General features: G+C 41.9%; 1 protein-coding gene across 5 annotated transcripts in view; it reads left to right on the top strand.

Moving 5' to 3' along the window:
• RBMS3 (RNA binding motif single stranded interacting protein 3) overlaps nucleotides 1–24,019 on the top strand; it is an 882,486-nt gene that overhangs the window by 301,945 nt on the left and 556,522 nt on the right. For 2 of the 5 annotated variants that reach the window (XM_048510688.1, XM_048510689.1), the window contains exon 1: nucleotides 14,986–15,837. The exons of the other annotated variants lie outside the window; for them this stretch is intronic. In XM_048510688.1, coding sequence (XP_048366645.1) covers nucleotides 15,763–15,837 — 75 coding nt within the window. In that variant the 5' untranslated portion in view covers nucleotides 14,986–15,762. Of the gene's footprint in view, nucleotides 1–14,985; nucleotides 15,838–24,019 lie in introns of those variants that run through there. 5 annotated transcript variants of the gene reach the window in all.

Genomic DNA, 24,019 nt, shown 5'->3' with positions numbered 1-24,019 from the left:
AATGGAGTATGGAAACAGTAAAAGCAGTAGAAGAAAATTACATTTCATGAAGACCCCTAGGGTCTTGCTGTCCGTGAAAATGCGGGTTTAGGAGCCAGCAAATACTTTTCATTGGTTGAAATGTGGTCTTTGGAGCTGCTACTTGCTTATCCTGGCTACAAAGGAAATTGGAGAGGGACATCCATGTTAGTCTGGCATAGCAAAATTAAGCAGAAGTTTAGAAGCATTTTAATGGGGTTGCCAGGCAGGGTTTGGCAACTGGCAGGAGTTGTCTTGCATTCGGCAGGCAGGCAGGCCTGGTCAGTTCTTTTTTGAAGTTGTGTTTTAGGCCTGGATTATGCAATCAGAGAACAAAGACTGGAGCCGGAGTCAAGAGGCATGGGGCTGGAGTGTAGAATTTGCACTAAGTGGACTGACTGATACAGCAGGGCAACATTCCCAACCCCTGAGGCCTCAATAGGCAAGGAAGTAATGAGGCTCAGCTACACTGGCAAGTATTGAAGCTCCTGCAGCTGCACTGTGCTTTGACCCACATCCTGCAAAAAAGCATCATTTCCACTGCATGCCACTAGTCTGGCACTTCAGATTGTCTTGGTCCTGGGGGACTTTGGGACTGGGTACAAAACCTGCTCTGCGGAAGCCTGATGGGTATCTCAGGGGCTGGCATCAAGGATTCACTTGCAGTTTTTAACAGTGTGGCCCTCTGGTACCACCAGCACCTTGTCAGCTGGCTTCTCTGCTACATTGGGTGTCCCTGGTCCCACTGGTCTTCCTTGGCTGGAGGGCTTTGCTCCTCAGGGTTTTCCCTTGTGGACTTTGAATCTGGGTCACTGATCTGGTCATGACAAGAAAAGGGAGGCAGCATCATTGGATTTTTTTTTAAATTCAACCTACCAGAAGTTCTTACTGGAACTGACAAAGGGTAATTACCCTAGAATTGATGAAAATCCGGGGGGGGGGGGTGTTTCTGCTGATTCCCAGAGCCATCCTTTGTTCATTCCAGTGAGAACTTCTGGAAAGTACAGGAGGCTGCATGTTTTAAAAGATTTACTTTGGCTGCCGCTCCAGGTGGTGGCAGGCAACAACACCTGGGAGCAGGTGATCCCCTGCCTCTACTGCAGGCTTGGTAGCCTTAAAGACTAACAACATTTATTTCAGCATGAGCTTTGGTTAAGTCAGAGCTCACTTCTTCAGATGAATGAAGAAGAAATCATTTATGGAATCTTTACAGGTAAAAATACACAATGAGAGAAGGGTGTGAATCCCACATGGGGGGTGAGCAGTGTCAAGGTCAAAAATCTTGAACAGCTTTCCAAAAATTTCCTGTACCACTGTGTCCTGATTATTTGTTAAGACATTTGTATCTTGACTTTTCTCACAGTTCAAGGTGTCAATTGGTGATAGCTACTCTTGGAGGAAAAGCTCAGGATCCTAAGTATATTTGGTACGAGATTCTGCAATCATTAAGAAAATGTGAGATGGCAAAAATATTGGATATGGGTTGTCTCTATGTGAGATTTACATAAGTAAAGTTGATTTCCACAAACTCCCTTGAAGGGCAAAACAGTGGAAATATTAATATAGAAATAAAAATAATCTAGAAAGATGGGCAGCCAAAGCTCTTGGCAGTGGGATGTGGCGCCACTGGAAAGCCCTCCATAGGGCTTATAGCAGTGGTTCTCAAACTTCCTAATGCCGTGACCCTTTAATACAGTTCCTCATGTTGTGGTGACTCCCAACCCTAACATTTATCCATTTTACAGATGGAGAACACTGATGCAGAGAGACTTAGGCAACCTCTGTGAAAGGGTCATTCGACCCCCAAAGGGGTCAAGACCCACAGTTTGAGAACCGCTGGCCTAAAGGAAGTCCAAGGGCCGGGGCACCATGCTGTAGATCCTAAACCCAGTGAGATTTTAAACCCTGTATTGTCAGCTCCATTCCCAGGAATGCTCCAGCCCCCCACCCCCACATACATACATCGGTATCCATTCAGAATGCCAGTACAGCTCTGCAGTGGCCCCAGGTATTATGTCCAGGTATTATGATGGGGGGGGGGGTGCTGCTGAGAGGCAGGCAGCAGCTGGTATGTCTGCCTCCTCTGCTAAGATCCCCAGGGAGGGCAAACATGCCAGCACAAAACAATGCTGTTTCCTCAAGCCCTTTTGGTCCCTCCCTCTGGATGGGGTGGTTAGCTGGAAAGTACATTGCCGATTTCCTCCAATTCTAGACTGGATGTTTTTCTAATGAGATGTTCATAAAAATATATATTAAAATATTTCAAGAAGGAATATTCCATCTGCAAAAGGTTTGCTGTATTTTACATTTATTCCTGTTCAATATTTTATTAAAATTGTCAGGATGATGTCACAATCACCGCTATTCAGCAAGCATTTAGCAAAAACTTACTTGTGAATGTGCATTATGGACTTCAGATGTTTTCACTGTTTCCTCTGTCATTTTTCTGCTTTAACTCAGTGTAATTAAATCTTACTTTGGGAATGGTTTCTTACACCTTTATTAATGCATGTTGTTTATTCTGAATGAATTAGCCTGCCTGGAATACTCTCACATGAGTGAACCAAGATAATACTCAAGTTTTCTATAGGAAAATTTCTCTTCTGCATTCTTAGTTTCTCTGACTTTGAAGAAAATGATATTTCAAATGTGTTGAGGGTCAACTTAAGGTGGTGTGGGTCAGTGGTTGAGGGTCAACTCAGAGGAGGTGTGGGTCAGTGGTAAAGCATTTGCTTTGCGTCTGGAAGATCCTAGGTTCAGTCTTTGGTATGTCTAGTTAAAAGGAACAGGCAGTGGCGAAGCTCCCAGGGGCGGGGGGCGCGACGCACCGGGCGCACGGATCTGGATCACGTCTCCTGGGAAATGTAGTTCCCACCAGAACAGGAAGGCCTGTTCTCCAGCCTGCTCGGTTTTCTAAAGTAAGTGTTTGGGAGGCACCGTGGGAGGCGCTGTGCGGGGGTGGGGGGAAGGGGGAGGGGCCAGGGGGATTTTGCACCCTGCACGTGATCCAGATCCGTGCGCCCGGTGCGTCGCGCCCCCCGCCCCTGGGAGCTTCGCTGCTGCCTGTCTCCTGGGAAATGTAGTTCCCACCAGAACAGGAAGGCCTGTTCTCCAGCCTGCTTGGTTTTCTAAAGTAAGTGGGAATGGGAGGGGGGCGCCACCCTGGGGAGGCCACCACGTGGGGGGCAAAAAAGCCAGAGTGCGCAGGCCCAGCTACGCCTCTGGGAACAGGTAGGATAATGTGAAAGACCTCTGCCAGTTTGAGTAGACAGTACTGACACCAATAGACCAATGGACTATTCCCATGGCCTAAGACAGCTCAATGTGTCCAAGGTATATGTTCTTGTAGTTTCTTCTTTGTTCCTTTTCATGTATCCTATTTAATCACAGCAAAAATCAGTAACTTAGCTAGAACTCTGATGACCTTTTCAAAAAGATCATGATGCAAAAAGAGGAATCAATAAAGTATCTTCTAAGTTATATGAGTGCCTTAATTCACCCTTTCTCTCCTCAGGATTTTTTGTTGTTGTTGGGGATTTAATGAAAATCACTGACTTTTCTCTTTTCTCCTTCCTCTCTCTCACACACATTTCTCCCTAGTCATGCATCTTTGGAGGGTTTCATCTTCCCAGCCTTTTTTGTCCCTAATTGCTCTGTGCCAGGAGCGGAAAGCTGTCTTACTAAATACTTATCTAAGCATTAGGTTAAATGGATATTTAAAAAGTTAAACCCTAACACGCTCAGCGCAACTCTTCCAATGACAATAAATTGCTTCTGTTCTTAAATGTTAGGCGGCTTATTTACATCTTTCTATTAAATGCAGAAATAAACTTCCATCTGTCTGAAATATATTTCTTGATAACAATCTGATTTTAAGTAATCATGAAGTATGAAAAAACTATTTTCTATCTCAGAATCCAATTTTGGAGCTGGCAGTCAGCTGGAAACTCACCATGGTGTGAGGGGGTGGAGCTTGAGAGCATTGTTATAACATTGCTAGAGACATGTTGATGTCACTTCTGGTCATACAGGAAATGACATCTGCACTTTAGGATATTGACACCGCTCCACTATTCTCCCATTGCTCAGCTGAGAAGCAGCAGGAAAAGCAAATGGTAACCCTGTTGTGGTCCTCTGAGGTAAGTCCTCCAATTGTTCCCTGTGTATTTATTTACTAGCTTTGGACCTATCAATACAGATAGGTCATGAACATCCACGTACCTCTCTTATGATTTTCTCCATGCCTTTCTAACTTTTGTATGTGTCTGTTTATGAAACAGCCTTATACTGTCAAACATTGGTTCATCTAGTTCTTTGTTATCTACTCTGACTTGGCATGGCCCAAATCTCAGACAGACAAAGGTCTTACCCAACACCTGTCAGCTGAAATTCTTTAATTTGACATGGCAGGGATTTAACCTGAGATGGAGAAGGGAAGTAGAAACTGAAAACAGAATGCAGCTGTATTGTGACCGTGCCAGAAAACCAGCTAAATCTGGCCTAGTTGGTTCAGATCCAAAGATCAGAGGAAATTACATCTGGATTAGTAACCTTCTGAGGTTAAGAACACTGGGTGTGTTTGAACTGTACTTTTATTAATTACCTTCCAGACACACCTCCCAACTTGTTATTCCTTTAACTGTGTCTTCCCCATTTACTGCCTCCGGTTGATGTTAATGGCCAGTCTGTTCTGATGTTACAGAAGGCATTCCCAAGCTTGGTCTATATTGCAGACCACCAAGATCTCTGAGACCTCAGAATCTAAATTTGGATTCCTGTGCATCCTTCATGAAAGTAAAGCTTATGGATTTTGGTGACAAGATACTTGTATAGATTTCATATAATCTAAATTTGGATGCCTGTGAGCGTGAAAGTAAAGCTTATGGATTTTAGTGACAAGATGTTTGTACAGATTTCATGTAATGGACAGCATACCTTTTGCCTGGCTGGGAGGAGATAGATATTGGGTGCTTGTTATATGCAGTGTGGGCTGGACTAGTGAACTCACATCCACATCTGGAACATTGGCCCCTTCCACACAGGCCGTAGGACACGGAGTGTCAAATCAGGATAATGTTCACAAACGTTGGACATCCTTTGAGACGTGTTACTTTACTCTTTTGTAATGGTAGCTTTGCCTCAAATGTCTAGGGCTACAGATGCACCTTCACATCCTTGTGAGTCCTTTGTCTTCAATGGATTTTGAGTGGTGTAACTCTGCTTAGGATTGCACTGTAATTTACCTGGTAATTATTATTAGAAAGCAACCGACCTGTATGTACATAGCTTTTAAAAACATTATGCTTGTTGTCACTTGCGCCCTTGTATTTCAGCAAGATTTTTTTCAAAAAAAAGGCTGACAAATTAATTACTAGGTCCCAAGATTATAACGGTAGATTTCACTTTGAACACTTCTGCAGTGGAATACCTTGGTAAGTGTGTGTGTGTGTGTGTGTGTGTGTGTGTCTGTGTCTGTGTGTGTCTGTGTGTGTGGTGGTGATGGGGAATCAGTTTTCTTGTAACTTGTTCTAAAGAAACTGGCAGAGATCTTCATTAGAAAGATCTATAACTAGAGAAAGATAAAAACAAAAAGATGGCATTGGAAATGTAAAATTATCATCACTGTGGTCTATTGGTTCTGATCTGTATGTCTTAAAACTGATGACTTGTACTTTTCTAATCCTGAACAAGAGCTTGTTTTTAATCTTTAACCTCTCTTTACACCAACTGGATGTAGCTTTGATACAGTCAATGCTTTCAGAATATGCTTTTCTGACATTTTTTTAAATTCAAGTATAAACTAAAGCTACTATCATGGTATTTCTGAGTTTCATACAGCCTCTCATTCAACATGAGACATCCATCACATGTTACACTGCAGCTGAATACATACCATTTTTACTTCCTTGCTTCATGTGACCTATGTGGTGAACACTGGTCATCTAAACATTTAATATGCACATTAAAGTTCAAGAGAAATTTTAAGCATCTTTATGCCCACCTGATTTACTTGCTATAGAATTATTATATACACCACTAAAAAAAGTAAAAATATGCCCACAATTTTCTGATTTCATTGCTGTGAAATATCTTTACTTCCGACCCTGGAGAGTGGCTGCCAGTCAGAGTAGATGATACCAACATTGTCCAGTGATGAACAGACCATAGGCGAACATGAGAATCATATAGCACAGATGAAGCTGCCTTACAGAGAATCAGATCCTTGGGCTCACAAAGTCAGTAATGTCTACTCAGACTGGAAGTGGTTCTGCTGGGTCTCAGGCAGAGGTCTGTCACATTATCTACTTCCTGGTCCTGTTTTAACTGGAAATGCCAGGACTTGAACCTGGTGCCTGCTGTATACCATGTGGATCCTCTACCACTGAACCACAACCTCTCCCATATTTGAATTCTACCTTTCTCCCCAATGGGGACCCAAAATAGCTAACGAAACAGAGAGAAAAACAACCCAACAGCAAATCCCAATTACTAAGTGGGTCTTCTCTGTCCATTTCTGCCCAGTTTTAGGCTTCAACCTCTGGCTAAGAACCAAAACAATCAAACAAAACAAAACCAGAGCCCTTTGGATCTTGCCTTTTTGCCCGTGCTCAAGATTTCTCCTCAGGTCTTAAATTCCTGTATGCCTGGACAGAGCCCAGATTTCTCTTTTTTTCAAACCACAACACTAGTACATTGTCAAGGCAATTCTATGCAGATCTATGCAGCCTAAATCTATTGAAATAATTGAAATAATCTACTGATCATACCAGTAATAAACTGGCTGGCTGGTTTGGAAATCCTCTCTTAGAACATGTTGTGCAATCGGATGTATGATTAGAGAGTCGCAGCCTGTTCCTCTTGGAGCTCCTTGCCCTCTGTATAGGTGACATTATGTGTCACGTTTCCTTTTCAGGCACATTTGAATTCCACTTGCTCTCCAGCTTTTGCCTCCTCAGCTGCCCATGAGTGGCTCCATTCTTGAACTCATTTTAAGCATCTAAAGAGGGAGAAGAAAGTTCTTAAGTTAGCCAGCTGTTGCTTACTGAGACTGAACAGCTTGTCTTTTCTTTGGCATAGCATTTATACTTAACACTCGGCAGGCAAACTTCTATTTGAGCTCACAATTTGATTCTGTTATTCAGATGCACAGGCCAGAAAATGACGGGAATTCTATTTAAGCGGCGTGCTCTGAAGTTGCAGATGATCTTTTTGATGTCTATATTTTGCAAACGGAAATTTTACATTTCCCAGCACCCAGCAGCCTTTGAGAGGCTTCTGTTATTTGAATTTGATTTTGTAACTGTTTGCATTTTCCCTTGCTAGAATTCCCCCCCCCCCCTTATCACAATTCCATCTCCATATTTTCTTCAAATCACATTCTCATTTCTAGTCCATTTGTCACCAAGGACCAAATTCTGTGAAGTGACTTCAGTGGAAATTAAGGATGCACAGTATCTTCTAGAATCAAATCTGGGCATAGTAATGAAATTCATGTGTTTATAGACTAACTATTGTAAACTCCTGGTGAATATATGCAGAAGGATTAAGATCTTGAAAGCCTGTTTCATAATACAGTTAGGAAAGTTTGGTTCTTGATTATTGTCCAATTTTATGATGTTGATACTTTATGGCAAAACTGACTCATGCCATTGGGCCCAATCATGGTTTGTTTGTTTTTTCAAAGTTCTCCATGGAATAAGTAAACTATTTTTTATTTGTGATAGGTTTTTTTTGTTCTGGTCCCTTCTGGTGATCAACAACACTTGCATACAAATATTAATCAGCAAACTTGCTTCTTTCATCTCCTTTCTGTGTACATAGATGTGAGGGTCTTTCTCCAAACTCAAGGTTCCAAGACAATTTGGACATTCCTGACATGGACAGATCCACGTTTATTAGAGATGATGCAGATATTATTGCAGCTGGCAAAGCTTTGTCAATGACTACTTATGCAAATAGGTTTGTTCACCTGAGCAGCGTAACATACAAAGTGGGAGTTTATGAAAGATCATAATAGGTACTTTTATGACTAGAAAAATCGCAAGATACGGTGTTAAGATAGAAGATGTATTAACATTGCAGAGAGTTAATGTGGTATAGTAGTTGGACAATGACTGCCAATAATCTTGAATAAGTCTTCTATGTCAGCCTAATCATCTTTACAGAGTTGTTTTGAGCATAAAATGGGAGAAGGGAAGAACCATGTAACCACCCTGTTCTCTTTGGAAAAATGTGATAGATCATCACAGATGTGGTCATTACCATTTTCTTTGAGTACCTCTTTCAGACATTAGAGCTATAAAAGAAACAAAAAAATGAAAATATAACATCTTCCAATAGATTACATACATAGCTGATAGTATTCAACAATCTTCTCTTTTGAACTTACTCTAATATTTATAAAGCACCAGTCATAGGTTTGTTTGCCTTCCACTTCTAGCCTATTGAGCTGAGGTATTTTCTCTTAGATTTTTTAAAATAATTACTTTTAAAATAGTAGTGCCAAAGTTTATTGTGTGTGTAAAGTGCTGCGAAACCACAGATGACTTTGGGCAATCCCAGGAAGGGGCTTTCAAAACAAATGAGAAGCAGAGGTGGTTTGCCACTGCCTTCCTCTGCAGAGTCTTCCTTGTTGTTCTTCCTTAAGAGCCAGACAGGTATAGTGGTTAAGAGCAGGTGGATTCTAATCTGGAGGACCGGGTTTGATTCTCCACTCCTCCACCTGAGTGGCAGAGGCTTATCTGGTGAACCAGATGTGTTTCTGCACTCCTATGTTCCTGCTGGGTGACCTTGGGCTAGTCACAGTTCTTCGGAACAGTCTCAGCCCTACCTACTTCACAAGGTGGCTGTTGTGGGGAGAGGAAGGGAAAGGAGCTTGTAAGCCACCTTGAGTCACCTTACAGGAGAGTAAGGTGGGGTATAAATCCACTCCTCCTCCTCCTCCTCCTCCTCCTCCTCCTCCTTCTTCTTCTTCTTCTTCCAAGCACAAATCCTGCTTAGCTTCTGAGATCTGATGAGATCAGGCTATACCATGCTGTCTTTTCTCTTTCAAAGTTTAATATATTGCCAGCATTTGAAAGACAAGTGGTCTTCCTTCGTAAAGACTACAATCTGTAGTGTACAGATTTTAATAGATGGTGCAATTCTTGATCAGTTCCCTGTTAAGTGGTCAATAATCCTCATGCTCAAGCTTTAAGGTAGATGAGATGGTACATCCCTCAAAGCCTGCAGTGTCTGTGTTTAGGTTTATAACTACCACACTTGGTCACTTCTTTTTCTTCCAGAACCAAGACTGCTTCTACTAAAAGGTCTGAGAAATGAATTAGTAATACACAGTTGGCACTCAGTTATTATTTGAGAAAATTAGGTTGTCACACAAAAGATCTGGGCTATATCATTTTGAAGATTAAATTAATTCAATCCCTTGAACAGTAAAATATCTAGGACATTATCCCCCATTCCCCATTTAGGTGTTTTTCTCTCCACACAGTAATGAGTTATAGCCTGCTTTAAGGCAAGACATGTTTTCCCTAGGATGCCATACATATATGTCCACACTGTCCAAACCTATTTATTGTCCATCTACCGTGGGCTTTATTTGCCTCCACACTGCATCTCCAGCAGCCAGATATATAGCTGATGGCTTTGTATTTGACTTTCTGCAAGCTGGAGGATTTCACATCTATGTTAAAGGGCCAGTTCTACCTAATCAGAATGCAGCTGCATGAAAGACTTTGACTGTAATCCTAAGAACACATTCCTGGAAGTAAGCCCCATTCAATAAAAAAGGACATATATTTTCAAATAGTTATTTATTTCTTTAAAACATCTTCATGCTGCCTTTCTACCCAATTTAGAGCTGCCAGATGATCAAAACATTAGAAGAAACACAGGAAGACTGCAATAAGATTAGGATTGCTCCTTTTGTGCTCTGACCATTATAACGATATTGCAGTTTCTGGCACTATAACATCCTGAGCCAGTGTAATGCAGTGGTCAGAATTCCAGTCTAGGATCTGAGAGACCTAGGTTTGATACAAAACTGTGCCGTGGAAAAACACTACGTGACCTTGAGCCAGTCACCCACTCTCAATCTTAACCTACCTCACAGGATGTTACTTGTTGGCATTAAATGATGTTTTAAGCCACTTTGGGTGCCCACCAGAGGCGTATCTCAAAGGGGACAGGGGGTGCGCAATGCCCCAGGCAGTGCCCCTATGGGGGCATGGCGGGGGCAGGACGGGGGTGGAGGATGCTCCAGTGCACCGGGCGCTTTTCCCTCTTGCTCTGTCCCTGGTCCCCACTAGAAAGAAAAGTGGATTATAAATAATTACATTGTTTTCTATAGCTTTTATTGTTTGTTATAAAATTCCAGGAAAAGTGCTTTGTGGGTTTTCTTATAGTCTTGTTCTATTAGCACAATAACGTATCAGGTGCCAGGTGTCTTGAACTGTGGCAGTAGGACCCTAGAATATGATCTACTCTCTAGGCTGGGGATTCGTAGTCTTTTTAAACCTTTAGGTACCTTTGGAATTCTGATGCAGGGTGGTGAGTGCAACCACAAAATGGTGAACCCAACCACGAAATGATTGGGAGTAAACTTATGTATTACTATAATAGTAACTCTTCAACATTTCAGTCAGAAGATCTGCTTAATGAGAATTAAACATACTGTTTTAAAAGTCACCTTTTCCTTTCCATTTTATTTCAGTTGTGTTAAAAGTCTAGAAGGACCTGGGCATTTATTTAGAAGCTTTTCAACAGGTATTTTATTTACAAACAGCATTTTAATTTAGACCTTCCTGTTAGGAGCCAAGGACCTATGCAGTCCCCCCTCCCCCCTCAACACACACACACACACACACTGTTCTCACAACTTTGACCCCTTCTGCACAGCACAGCTGGTTGCAGTTGGGATAAAGTAACCAGCTCTCCTGTTTTCCGTTTCCATGCCTCTGTGCAGGCAGCGAATGGAGCCTGCAGAACCAATGCAGGTTGCTTTCGCACCTTCACATGGAGACGTGGGGGGGGGGGTGTTCTGTCCTTACTACCCTCTGCTGTGTAGCTACGCGGACAGGCAGGCATGGACCCCCACAGCCATGCAGAAATCCCTTTGACCCTGCATGGCTACGCAGCTGAGAGGTGGGACATCTACAAACAAAGGGAAGTGAGCCCGATTACAGTGCTTCCTGGCCAGCTGTTCGCTCACGAGCTGCTGCAACCCACATTAAAACAAGAGCATCATGGGTAGCACGATTGTAAAAATAACCCCTGTTTCAGAGGACTTAACACTGGGCAGCCTCGCTTTAGGGGCAGGATCTGTTCAAAGTCTCTCCCCCCTCCCCAAAACAGGTTTTCCCCCTTCCCCAGCCCAGGTTTACTGACCCATGCAGAAGGGGCCTGAGTGAGTCAGGATGAGAGTCAGGGAGCAATTCTAAGCACACTTACACAAAAATAAGTCCCATTCTAAACAATTGGGCTTTTAGCCAGACAAGTGGTTTTAACTGCAGCCTTAGTGACTTTGTGGCTGAGCACGGATAGGAATGCTGGTCACACTGATGTACATCCAAAGGACTGACTGTAAGGATAAGGTTCCTTTAAGAGAGATGTGGGACGGAACAACCAGAAACTAAGGAAGGGTGTTTTTATCAAGCAGATAAGCTTCAAGAGAACAAGCAGAGTGAAGTTCTGATATCATTAACATTAATAGAGTATTGCTAAACTATAGAATAAATATCCCACTATTTACCTGCTAGAGAACACTGGGAGTGGGCTGTAAATTTACAAAGCACTTGTGAAATTGGAGAAAAATATTATTGAGTCCCAATTATGCTGGATCTTTCCAGCCATACTGCCGAAAACTGGTGAAGATTCAAACTGCAGTTTGATTTGTTCATGGAAGCCAGTGGAACCAGGTGAGAGGAAGGTGTGTACCATTCTGGCTCTGATGTGTATCTGTAGTGTGAGAAAGGTGAAATGTCATCCCATGCAGAGTTACACCTTGCTAAGGCTAGTGACTTCATTGAACTTTGAAGGATGTAATTCTGCTATGGATGACACTGATGGTCTACAGAGAATGAATCGATCAAGACAGTGATCTGTAAAATAAACAACAAAGTCTAAGAGCTAGGTCTAGTGCATGGTCTAGCCGCAAATTTACTGTGAGAAGTTTAGGTTTCATAGGACCATTCAGACCTGAAGGAGGACACTGAGCAAATTTGTGCATTTCAGTCCTAAATCATGTTGATTTCAGCAGCAGTTATTTCCAAGGCATATTTGCAGGGTCAGAGTGCCAAATTCTTACTTAAATGATATCTGATGGATTTTAAGGTTTTAAACATTCATGCTATTTCATCACGTAACTGTGACTATTTTCATTTGGGCTAAGTATTCTTTGCCTGCTTTTTTCTTTTAAGTGCCCGTAGTAGAGGGATACAACAAACAAACAAAATATCCTTGCATACCATAAACAGCAGATTGACAATGTGAAGCCGACTGTGATGTTTGCATGCCCACATCACGTGCACACATGTGCCCACAAACCAAAATACAGCTGGCAGGTCTAATTTTAGTCCTACCCAGCCTTGAGAAGTGTCCCCTTTTTGGGGAAAAAAGTGTGTGTGTGTGTGTGTGTGTGTGGGGGGGGGGGGTTGCCTCCTGAAATGATTTGCTTGATAATGTAGCAGCTGACAACAGTCCGATTAGAATAGTGTGTGTGATTTAAATTTTTTAACAGCAAAATAAACTAATGCAGAGTTGCTTAATTAAAAAAATAGATACATCACTGCCAAAGCTGAAGATAGCTCTGTGAACTGAACGACAGTGTAAAGGAGTCTGTGTACAGACAATAGGCTTTTCAGGGATGTGAAGAGTGGTATTGAAAGCTGTTATTGCTGGTGGTAGAACACATGTTCATTTCTTATGGCTTCTGGTTAAACCTGTGTGGCATTCAAATAGTAGCATTTATTTATATTAGACATGTTGCCCTAGTTATGTAATGGATACTACCAGGATAAATAACTTCCCATGTGTCTAAAGTTTTAGATACGCTTAAAGTTGCTTTTTGAGCTTACAGAAGTACTTAATTGAATGACAGGTGGATGTCTGCAGAAGTACAGATATTACCTTTTAAAAAGTAACTTTGGGCATCTCTCCCTTACACTCCAAAACTGGCTAGACCAGCAACTTCCTTACCATCAGTTTCAACATAAGCTGGACTTCTGTGCAATTAGGGGAAGGTGGCTACAATCCGACATCAGAAGAAACTCAGCGAAATGGCTTTTCTTGCTGGTATGGATGCAGAGCATTACTCTTCGCACGTTGATATCTTTGGTTCCCATGGGATCGCTGTCAGTGGGTGCTTGGCTGCACACTTGTCAAGATGGAGGGTACTGCTGTTGTTACAAAACAAAAAGACTCTCAAAACACTCAAATCCAGTGCTTTTCTTTTCCCCAAAGGAATGAATAGGAACCTGCATCTACAATGCGCATCTACCCAACTTGCTTTCTGTCTCTTGGATGCACTAAAGCAGTACTGTGGAATTAGCTTTTAGATTTGTTATAAATTGGAACCTGGGTTAAGAATGTAGCGCTGTAGGCACAGCTATTCAGAAAAATGTCCACTTAATTCCAATAAGATTTAGTCTTTAGTAAAGATGCTTAGGAGTACACTATAATCCTTATTTCTGATGTCCCCAAATGGGGTGGAAGCTATAACACCACATAATATAATAATATAAATGTTTTTTGCCAATTCTGGTCTGAGCATTTACTTGGGAACAACTGTTGTTGAAGATAAGGGGGGCTATTTTTGTTTAGGGCTGGCATGGAAGTTACACTTGAGAATATCGGCAAGCCTGCATTTGAAAATTCATGAGCTATATAGACTTTTTGTCTGACCTAGGAAAAGCCTGTCCATTTGTTGGCAAAAGTAATATGGGAACCATCACACACTCTTTGGCCCCTTCCGCACACGCAAAATAATGCGTTTTCAAACCACTTTCACAACTGTTTGCAAGTGGATTTTGCCATTCTGCACAGCTTCCAAGTGCATTAAAAGCAGTTTGAAAGTGCATTATTCTGCATGTGCGGAATGAGCCTTTGAGTCTGGTTGATCACAGAGGATAATGCTTGGATCATAAATTGGTTCAGCAGCAATTCCTGAGGAAATTTCCCTAAGCGAAGACATGACAGGGGACATCCAAGCTGACAGTCCTGTGCAAGTATACCTGTGAAGGAAAATCTCAGTGGCTTTATGAAAGCTGTATGGGGATTGTAAATCCCACAAATGGATATGATCACATTTAAATCAGCGGCATTCCCTGTTCCCCAGATTATCTGCAGATGTTGGGCAAGAGTGATGCCCTGTCTGAAGTTCACAAGATACAGTATTTCAAATTCCCCTAATGTCATTTACAACCGAGATCCATGAAATGATCCCTCCCAGGCTGTCTTCCTTTGGAGTTCTTTTCCAGCGTCGGGTCTTCTCTCTGGATAGCTCCTCTCTTGCTAGCTGTCGATATGTTCTTAATATTGTGATATTGTGTTGCTTGTTTTTTTTTTTAATAAATAAATAAATTAAAGCGACCTCGCCCCCTCGTCGACTCCGAGGAAGAGTGTGGTGCTGCTGATTTGATCAGGTCCTCCTGAGGGGGAACTCTCGCTGGTCTCTCCCATCAGGCTCGTGAGGCATTTCGGCGCCTTTTGGCCAGGGGGTGGGTGGGGAGAGGGGGAAATATGATTAAAGGGACAGACCGCTTGCCCCTTCGCTCACCGGAGAGGAGACTTTCCGGTCCGGCCGCTGCCGGTGGTGCTGCGTTTTCGGGGTGCAACTTCGGGAAGTGCCAGCAAAGAGGCGGCAGCGCCAGCCCCCCCCCCCCCCCCCCACGCGAGGGAGCGGCGGCGGCGGCGGCGGCAGGCGCGCTGCTGGTGGCGAGCAGGGCTTTGCATTCCGCGCTAGCCAGCAGAGGGAAGCGGGGCTTTGCTTGCAGCGCCGGGGCTGGAGCTCGCCGAGTGCTTCTTGGAGGAAACACTGCAGCCTTCTGGACTGCGTCTGCTTCTCCAGGGAGAGGCCGGCTGGGTAGTTCCACCCACCGGCTGCGAAGGAGGGGGTTTGAATGAAAGACAAGACGAGCCCCGAGCGCCGTGCCACTCCGTAAGGGAGGCACCAGCAACTGGGCTGTTGCGAGCCAAACCCTTTTTTTATTTTTATTTTTTTAATTTTGTTTTATTTTTAATTATTTTTTAATTGGGGGGGGGGGGAGGAGGGGGCGGCGGCGGAGGGCGAGGAATTCCGTGCGAAGAGAGCGCGCGCGCGAGAGAAAGCCGAGCCGCAGAGATCTGGAGTTTCCCGGTCTGCCCGATTTCTCCAACAAGACTTCCACCCCACCCCCAACAGCCCCCCCCCCCCTTGACAGACATTGGCAGTTGACATTACTAAACCGGGGTGGGGGGCAACGCTGGGGAGAAGAGCAAAACAATAGTCCCCCCTCCTCCTGCTCCTCTATTTTGATTTTTTTTCTTGCATTTGCTTGCTTGGATCTGCTGCGTGCATTCCCCCCACCCACCCCCCTTTCTGGCTTTCTTTTGGGGGGCGCAGCGAGCGGTGCGGAAGGCAAGGAAGTCTGGAGCCGAGCGAAGCTTCCTCGGTCCTGTCAGGAACAGTGGCTTGAGAGGAGAGAAAGGCCTGGGGCAAGTACAGCCCTGCCACCGAGTTCCCTGCATCGGAGACCAGATTCCAGCTACATGGGCAAACGCCTGGAACAGCAACCAATGTACCCTCAGTACACTTATTACTACCCTCATTATCTGCAAACCAAGGTATGTGGGGCCGGCCGGCGCTGTCGATATGAGCCCATTAGGCACTTAGCGGATGATGGATAGTTGATTGGCGTAAATTGCAGGCTCGCTTTCTCGCCCCTCTTTTCTCTCTGCCTGGAACTGGGCATCGTGAAAGGAGTCAATGAAAAGCACACAAAACAACCAGAAGGGAAGAGCAAGGGGGAGACAAGGAAAGGAACGGACAAGGGCAGGGGATTTTTTTTTTTTAAAAAAAACCCGTGCCTGTGTTTTAATGCCAACAATGGAAAGGACAGTTTTATATTGAGTCGAGCTTTTGGGCGGGGGGCGGGGGGGACTGAAAGGGTGGATCTGTGTGACTTGAGGTTTAAAAATATGTATATATATTAAACATTCGTGCCTGGGTAGGCTATTAGTTATTTTGCTGGAGGGCAGCCCGCCTGGATAGTGTCAGGGGCATGTGAATGGCAGGTTCAGGGACTCTGGTGTACACTTCTGTTCAGCACTTTGCCCCCAGAAGAGAGGCTGTGGGCGCTCCGCACCTGAGTCTGGTGATGCCTGTGTGAAAGCCACCAGGGTCAAAGGAGGGCACTCAGATGCCCCGACCCAGTCTTGGGGAGTTCTTGTACTGCTGCTGCTGCTTTTCATATTTTGTTAAGTAGTCTTACAAAATAATTACACAGTTGGACACTGTTGCATCTAACATGTCTGGAAGCGGCAGCTTGCTGCTTTTGGGGGGAAATGCATTGGGCAGGTAGCCTTTTGTTTCTTCTTTCCATGTATATGCGTTTTATGAAATGCAATTGGCAATTCCAGCCTTTGTCTGCTAATAAGTCTACAGCGCAGGGTGCCAAAAATGAGACAACTAATACATTTTACATTTCTTCCCAGTCCTGTTCCACTGTTTCCTTCATTCCCTCAAAAGACATGCATTACTGATGAACTTTTAAAATGACAAATGCCTTTCTAAAGTTTGATGTTTGAAATTCAATGTGTGAGTATTCCTTACAGGGAAAACAAAGTTGACGAGCCCACTGAAACCCACAGGGCACAATTTCTGTTTGACTGTCTAAATGATTGGTGCTTCGGGTTACGGGTGTGGTGAAATGGTCACAGCTCTGCAGCCAAGTTTACTTTCTTTAGTTTGGGCAATAGTTTTCTGTACTTGTTACATCATCAGCTTTCTCTTAATATAAGTGAAGTAGTTGTTAACTGCAAGAAGATTTGTCGGGAGGGGGGCTTGGGGGAGAAACAGCAGACTCTCCCTGTGCAAATGGTAGTCTTTCCATTGATACCTGGGGACCACTGATCAGTTAGGTGTACTGCAGTGTGCCGACGTTCTTTGTGCTCTGTAAAATCCTGTAAGCCTTTTGAACAATTGTTTTTACTATTTTTTTTCCTGCTCAAGGTCGATTCAAATTGCATTTTACCTCAGTGGCGATTTAGGGTATATTGCCACTGCTGCTGGTTCAGCAGCAGCAGCCTGTAGCTATCTTGACTGCTATATTGCCTATAGCTTTAACTGTTTAGGGGTGTGGGGATGAGACACATGGCATTCCTCAAAACCTGGCAAGCCAAGGACATGAAGCAATTTATGGGGATTTTCTAGGGGGAAAGAACAATAGCCTCAAGTACTTGATGAGACACACTGGGCATTCCATGGCTTTTACTCATGCAGTTTAAGTGAAGCTGGCCTCTCTGTTCTGAAACTCCACATTTCCACCGTACAAAATATGGTTTTGGGGAAACCTGACCTTGTGGCTGAGTAAAAAAAAAAGACAACTATCCTTTGCAAGGGGGGACGACGACATTAGGTGTATCTTTTTCCCCCAAGAACCCTGCCATCTTCACTGAATTTATATTTTTTTTAAAAAGGTGGACAGGATGTTTGTAATTATACCCCTTCCCATACACAAATAGTGTCCTTTGAAAGGACAAACACTGCAGATTAATATTTTATGGGTGACCTTTTGTTTCTGTCTGATGGGATTTAATTAGACAATATGTTAATAAAGAAATATAGGCCTTGTTACAAACTAATAGTACAGAAATCTATGCGTAGGACACTCAGTCATGCCTCATATATGTTAGTGGACACCCATAAGAAGAAAGAGAATGTACTGCCCTGTAACACTGCACGTGTAATAAAATTAGCATACTTATATATATATATTTCTGCTCTATAGTTCTGAAGAGTTTAAAGCAGTGCAGACAGACAGCATGTGGATTTTGTTACCTTGAAGCTATGCATAAGCTTCTGGGACTTTTTAAAGACGGCAGTTAAGAGTCATCATTTCTGCCAAGTGAGTGTTTTGGTAACCAGATAATACCATGGTGGAAAGATGGTAATTTATTATTCCACTCATAGCAATAATATATTACCTAATGATTTCAGCCATAGATCACAGTTTTAATATCTGGGAACTCATCAAAATGATGCAATCAGAATGTGTACCAATGTGAACTCTCATTTGAAAATCAATACACAATAGCGGTACTGTTGTTATTAGAAATCACATTTGTGTTATTACAGGTATTAATGTGCAGCGCTTGGAGCATTTAAAATACAGTTTGGCTTTTTCAATATGCCCTTAACGCTTTCTTCCAGGGTTTGTCTTTGTTCGCACACCTTAACGTGTCTTAGCGATATTGTTTGTAAAGTACAGTTCTAGGATGATACTTCTGCTTCAGGATTTAAGTTACAAGATGACTATTTGGCCATTTTTACATGTTTGACCTATTTAATAACCCATTGACAATTAGAAGTCCTAGACATTTTATCCAATCTGAAATTCATGCAGTTTGATTTTAGTACTTGTCTGATCTAGAAATGGAACTAAAATGTCATGCTTTGAACAACTCAAGCCAATTTGGTGTAATGCTCACATATTTTTCAAATCAGGTCTCTATTTCACGTATATTAATTTCAAGCTAATGAAAGTGTACTGTAATTTTTTGTCTTTTTGTTGTGAAACTCTCTAGCTATACTAATTTAAACTGAATTACATTAACCTTGTGGCCAAAGTCTTTGGAACACGATGTATTTATCCAAGGCATATTATAAATTTGAGTCCATCTAAACACATTTTGTTGCTGATATAAGATCTAATGTATGACTTTAGACTGTCAAGCCATATTTAAAATGGATATGCATTTATCACAATATGATTTAATGCATTGTTGGAACTTGTGTAGGTAGGCAGGCAGGTAGGTAGGTAGGTAGATAGGTGGGTGGATGGGTGGGTGGATGGATGGATGGATGGATGGATGGCATATATATGTCATGATTAGTCAACCTAAAGGATTATGAATTGCGATTGAGATTTTTAGTTGTAATGGTAACCATTGTTAAATATAGGAATAAAGAGATGTCTGTTTTATTTAGTGAATGCCTAAGATCTGGGGTTTTGAAATGCATGTATTGGAGATTATTTCATAAAAACATTATACATTTGCTGCCAGCAGGTTCTTAAAGTTCAATCCCTTCTGGGGTTTTCCCCACCTTTTGGTAGTTCTCAGCAGTGTGTTAAATCAATGCCCCACCCCCTGCCCCTAAGGTCATAATTATCTATTTAGCATTTGGTTTAGCATTTGATATATGGGTTTAGTATTTGATATCTGACTTTGTTTGAGGAACAGTATCTACATTTGTGTTCAGATTGCTTATGCTGTGTTTTCAGCTATAGCCCGTTGTTTGCTTTTGGAATATTTTGAATGTGGTTTAAAGTCACATGCTTTTTTAGCATTCTGATTGGCTAACATAACGTTAGAAAAAGGAGACGTGCAATATAAACAGCAAAGCTAGCGTCCAGATTATATGCACTTTTGTGTCATGAGAATAAAGCATAACAGGAAGAGTAGCATTTCTCCAACATGTATGTGCGTGCATATATGAAACTGTGCATACTAAAACAACATATTTGGACATTAAGACGGTAGACTGAACAAATGAAGTACCTGAAAGAAAAAAAAGAGCTTTAAACCGCCTTGCATTTCAATGTTGGCAAATTATTTTCCTTATGAGGAAAAGAGCTGGGAAATTATGTGTATTGTTAGATGTTTTTAAAGTGGGCCTTTTCTGGGAGAAGTGTTTGAAAGCGTGAGCTGCCTTTCTACATTTCTTTAACATGCCCTTTTATGCGAATCGATGAAAACTGCCTTTGCCTTCTCCTCCTGTCCCCCTTCTTGCTGCCTTTCTCTTCTATTCTTCTCAGTGTTCCTTTCTCAGTTTACTGCAGTCTCCCCACTTTTGGCCATCTGGTCCTGAATGCCTTGAGGAAAGAGTTCCATGTAACCAAGATGTCTGATGAAGCTTCTCTGACTGGTTGTGTTCAGCTTGTGGTCTGTGCCTAGTGTGAAGTAGGGGTCAGGTGTAAGGAGTATTTCATCAACTGCAGACTGATTTCAGGCTGCATTTCAAGCCATCTGCACCTTGGATAGCAGCCAGACCGGAGCTCAAAAGTCTTGCTGGAGCTCATTTTGTCAAAGTGGAGGCAAATATGTGCAAATAAACAGAAATGCATTTTTTGGGATCAACATTGTTATGTATTTGGAGTCTTCTTAAGACCAATAAATTATAGTTCCCCACCCCAAATATCTTTTGTAGTTGGTCAGAAAGGAAACCTTTTATTCTAATATATGGATAATAATGGATATACTCTTGATTGTAGTAAAGTGTTTGTATTTATATCTGTTTCTGGCATGATGCCAGTGATTGATGTGGAATACAAAGGATTGAAATGATTTCCTTTGGAAGCCAAGCTACACAAACTTATTTCTCATAGACATTTGTACATTCACAGGTTGAAATGTATCTCTTGCTGTCAAGAGCAGAACCTTTTGTAAATACACTGGAGTTGATTGGTTGTACTCTCAGATGGTTGTTTCAATGTGCTTCATTCATGAGGATCTGAAGTTTTGCTTTGGGACTACTTTGTCCTGGTATGCCAGCCACAGAGGTGGTTTCTTGCAAAATAAACAAAATGGCTTGGCTCTCTGAAGAAACCAGGCATATGTACATTTGTGCTAAATCAGGCCTGGATGTAAGGGGGGGGGGGTTAAAGATCTTGTTGCAACAAAAAAACACTATTAATATTTATAATGTGCAATAATATATGCATGGCACATACTTAAAAAGCAGCAACGCTTTTTAATGTTCAAAAGAATCAGGGTAAGTTCTCTTCCTGTACATTAGTTATCAACGGGGAAGTCAGCAGGAGATATGATACTCCTTAATTCAAAGAATTTCAGGAGTAGCTCTGAGGAGAAATGTGTCTAAATTTGCATGAAAGCCAGATAAGGGCACTTGTCGACAAAGAGTACCTGGGTTCATTTCAGGTCTCAGTGTAAATAAAACTGAACCATACGAACTTTGTACTGATAATATGTATTATCGTCTCACTTTGCCACACTAGAACTTCCAAAAAAGAGATGGGCAGTATACAGCATCTTACTTCAAAGGCATTTAAATCTATTGTGGCTTTTACAGCTGAATAGGCCACTTTCCTAATTGATTTTTGCTTTTTTGTTTCTGTCATGAAAACTCAACTTGTGGAAAAGCACCAGTGAATATCTCTTCAGAACTTGCTTCGAGTTTGACAGTGTGATTAGGTTTTGTAAAGAGTTTCTGTAAGCTCCAGCTGGCTGTGATTAAATACGGTAATATCAGAAGCGTGTGTAAATAAGAGCATTTGTAATATACTTGTTCAATAACAAGAGGCAGCAGATGTGGCACGGAGACATTTATTTAATCCTATATTGTTGCAGTGGTTGTTGTAAGGTCTTTATAGAAGCTATACATACAAGTACTACAGTGATTGGTTGAGGAGAGTTCATGTGTATGACGTGCATTCATATTCATGCTTTTTCCAAACAGAGAACCATGTGCTGGCGGAAGAACTAAAACTTGTGTATTGCATTTTATGTTTTGAATGGCCCAAGGGGGTTAAGTCTACTCCCCATGAACAGCAGCCCGGTGAACTCACATGCTTTGTGAGATCAGAAAATGCCATCACAGCTTAGGCAGTGGAGATCATCTGTTGGGTATGGAAATTGTCTGGAATCAGTTATACTAACTCTAAGCAGGTGACCTAGCAGTGCAAATGATTTGAAGATGCAGAAGCACTCCAGGGGCCGAATGTGAGATATCTCCCATCTCCTGCTCCATGCAGGACTCCTCAGAGTGATATCCAGAATGACAGTTGACTCACAGAACCTATTCCTATACGTATTCATTGACTGAAACACATAATTTTACTGTGCAAATGTGAATCTGGAATGGCTTCTGAAATTATCTAAATGTTTAAAACTGCCTCAGACACATGGTATGGTTTCAGACATAGTTTATTTACCAGCAATAGCAACAATTTTATTTGAGGTTTGTGGGTGGCTTTCCTTGCTAGGTTGCCATATATTTTTTCCAGGGAAATGAATGGAAATCAGTAATTTTGTCATATCCAACAGGAATGTTTACAATTGCATCATGAAGCTGTGGATTGAATCCACTCTAAATTTTCCTGTTATGCAAAGCACTTTTATTGGTGGGACAGAACATTTCTCCCTCCTACTGCATCCCACTAATCTCCCTGAATTTGGGGATATACAGCAGGAAGAAGGAATTGTTGGAAATGACCCACCCTTTCTGGTAGTGAAAAATTTGCTCTGGCTCCACGCCTATGAATTATTGGCATCATATGGATATAAATTGAATTGGCAGTAAGTTAAAAATGTTTACCTCTTACAGTGACCATCTTCCTTAATTTCCTTCACCTAATTGCCTTACCTGCCCCCCACCCCCCATACCCCGTGTTGTCTCATAGTTGCTAAAGGTGACGTCGTTTTGGAATCAAATTATATGGATGAAATAATCTTTAAAAATCCCCTCTTAATTAGGTGAACTTTCCAAAGTTCAGATGGGTGGAGTTTGAAGCACTACCACCTAGTTGGGAATACCAGCCACTGCTGCCATCTTCTTAACCAGAAATCCTCCTGTTCTAAAAATATGATGTAATTCTTTAAATGGAAGTTTTCTTGTTAAAGACAACAAAAAACAAAAACTTGTTTTCCTTTCCAAATATGTTTAGGTGGACCAAGCAAGTGCCCAGTGGGATAGTTTACACAGCAGTCCCACTCAGACTAAATTCTTTTTGGCCATAATTGGAAGTGAGTTGTATTTAGAAAATATACAGTGTATATATACTAATCCTTTCACATTTTTTTAAAAAAATTCTCTTGCTTTCTCAGATACGTAACTTACTAGAAATGCAAAGTGAGCAGTCAGGCTTTGCATAGTTCTGTTTAAAAACATATGAGCAGTTCTTTTAAAATTGTGTGCATCTGCAGAGGCACTAGTAAAGAGGTTTACTGGTAAAGAAAAACACTCGAGTGACAGACCAGCAACTGATGACTAGGTTAGAAGGTAATGTAAATATGAAAACTGTTCTGTTGTTTCTGAGAGCTGGGCAGTGTTGTTAGTCTATTTTCTCTCTCTGTCGTTTTAGTGTTACGGAGCTGAATGTCAATTTCACATGTACCAAAAGCTTCATTATATATCCAAGAAAGTAATTTACATGTAAAGCACATTAATGTCAATTCAATTTCATGCTTTCATTTTACATAGTTGTATTTATTTAGTGGTGTGTCCTCCTGATGTTATCTAATTACAGTATTCTGTCTCATGAAGGGTGGTTAGGTATCACTCTTTTCGCTTATATTTTTTCCGCCTTCGAGAGAAAGTTTTCCTTTTGGCCCTGCTGTAGTGTTGCTGTTACCATGTTGTGTAATGTAATATTTTAATGACTTTTAAAGGGCCAGTGTATTGATTAAGTAAGTAGGTATAGTTTCAGCAGCATTTATTGGGTTTGCAACCATATAAGTGGCTTTTCCTACCCACTCCCCCACTCCCATCAATAAGAAGCTCTTCTCAAAGCAGATTAAAATTTGCCATTGAGCACTTTCGGACGGGCAGAATAATGCACTTTCAATCCACTTTCAATCCACTTTGCAGCTGGATTTTACTGTGCGAAATGGCAAAATCCACTGGAAAACAATTGTGAAAGTGGATTGAATGTGCACTATTGTGAAAGTGGATTGAATGTGCACTAGTGCCCATTGACTGATCCCAGGTCATCATTGTTTATAACTTGTCTCCAGGTTACAGAGATCAGTTCTTTGGAGAAAATGTGAGTCAGTGGTATTACAGCCA

The sequence above is a fragment of the Sphaerodactylus townsendi genome, linkage group LG11 (genome assembly GCF_021028975.2).
Source record: "Sphaerodactylus townsendi isolate TG3544 linkage group LG11, MPM_Stown_v2.3, whole genome shotgun sequence".
In the NCBI taxonomy this organism is placed as follows: Eukaryota; Metazoa; Chordata; class Lepidosauria; order Squamata; family Sphaerodactylidae; genus Sphaerodactylus; species Sphaerodactylus townsendi.
Note: the sequence above shows the minus strand (reverse complement) of the source record. Positions and strands in the feature narration are given on the sequence as shown.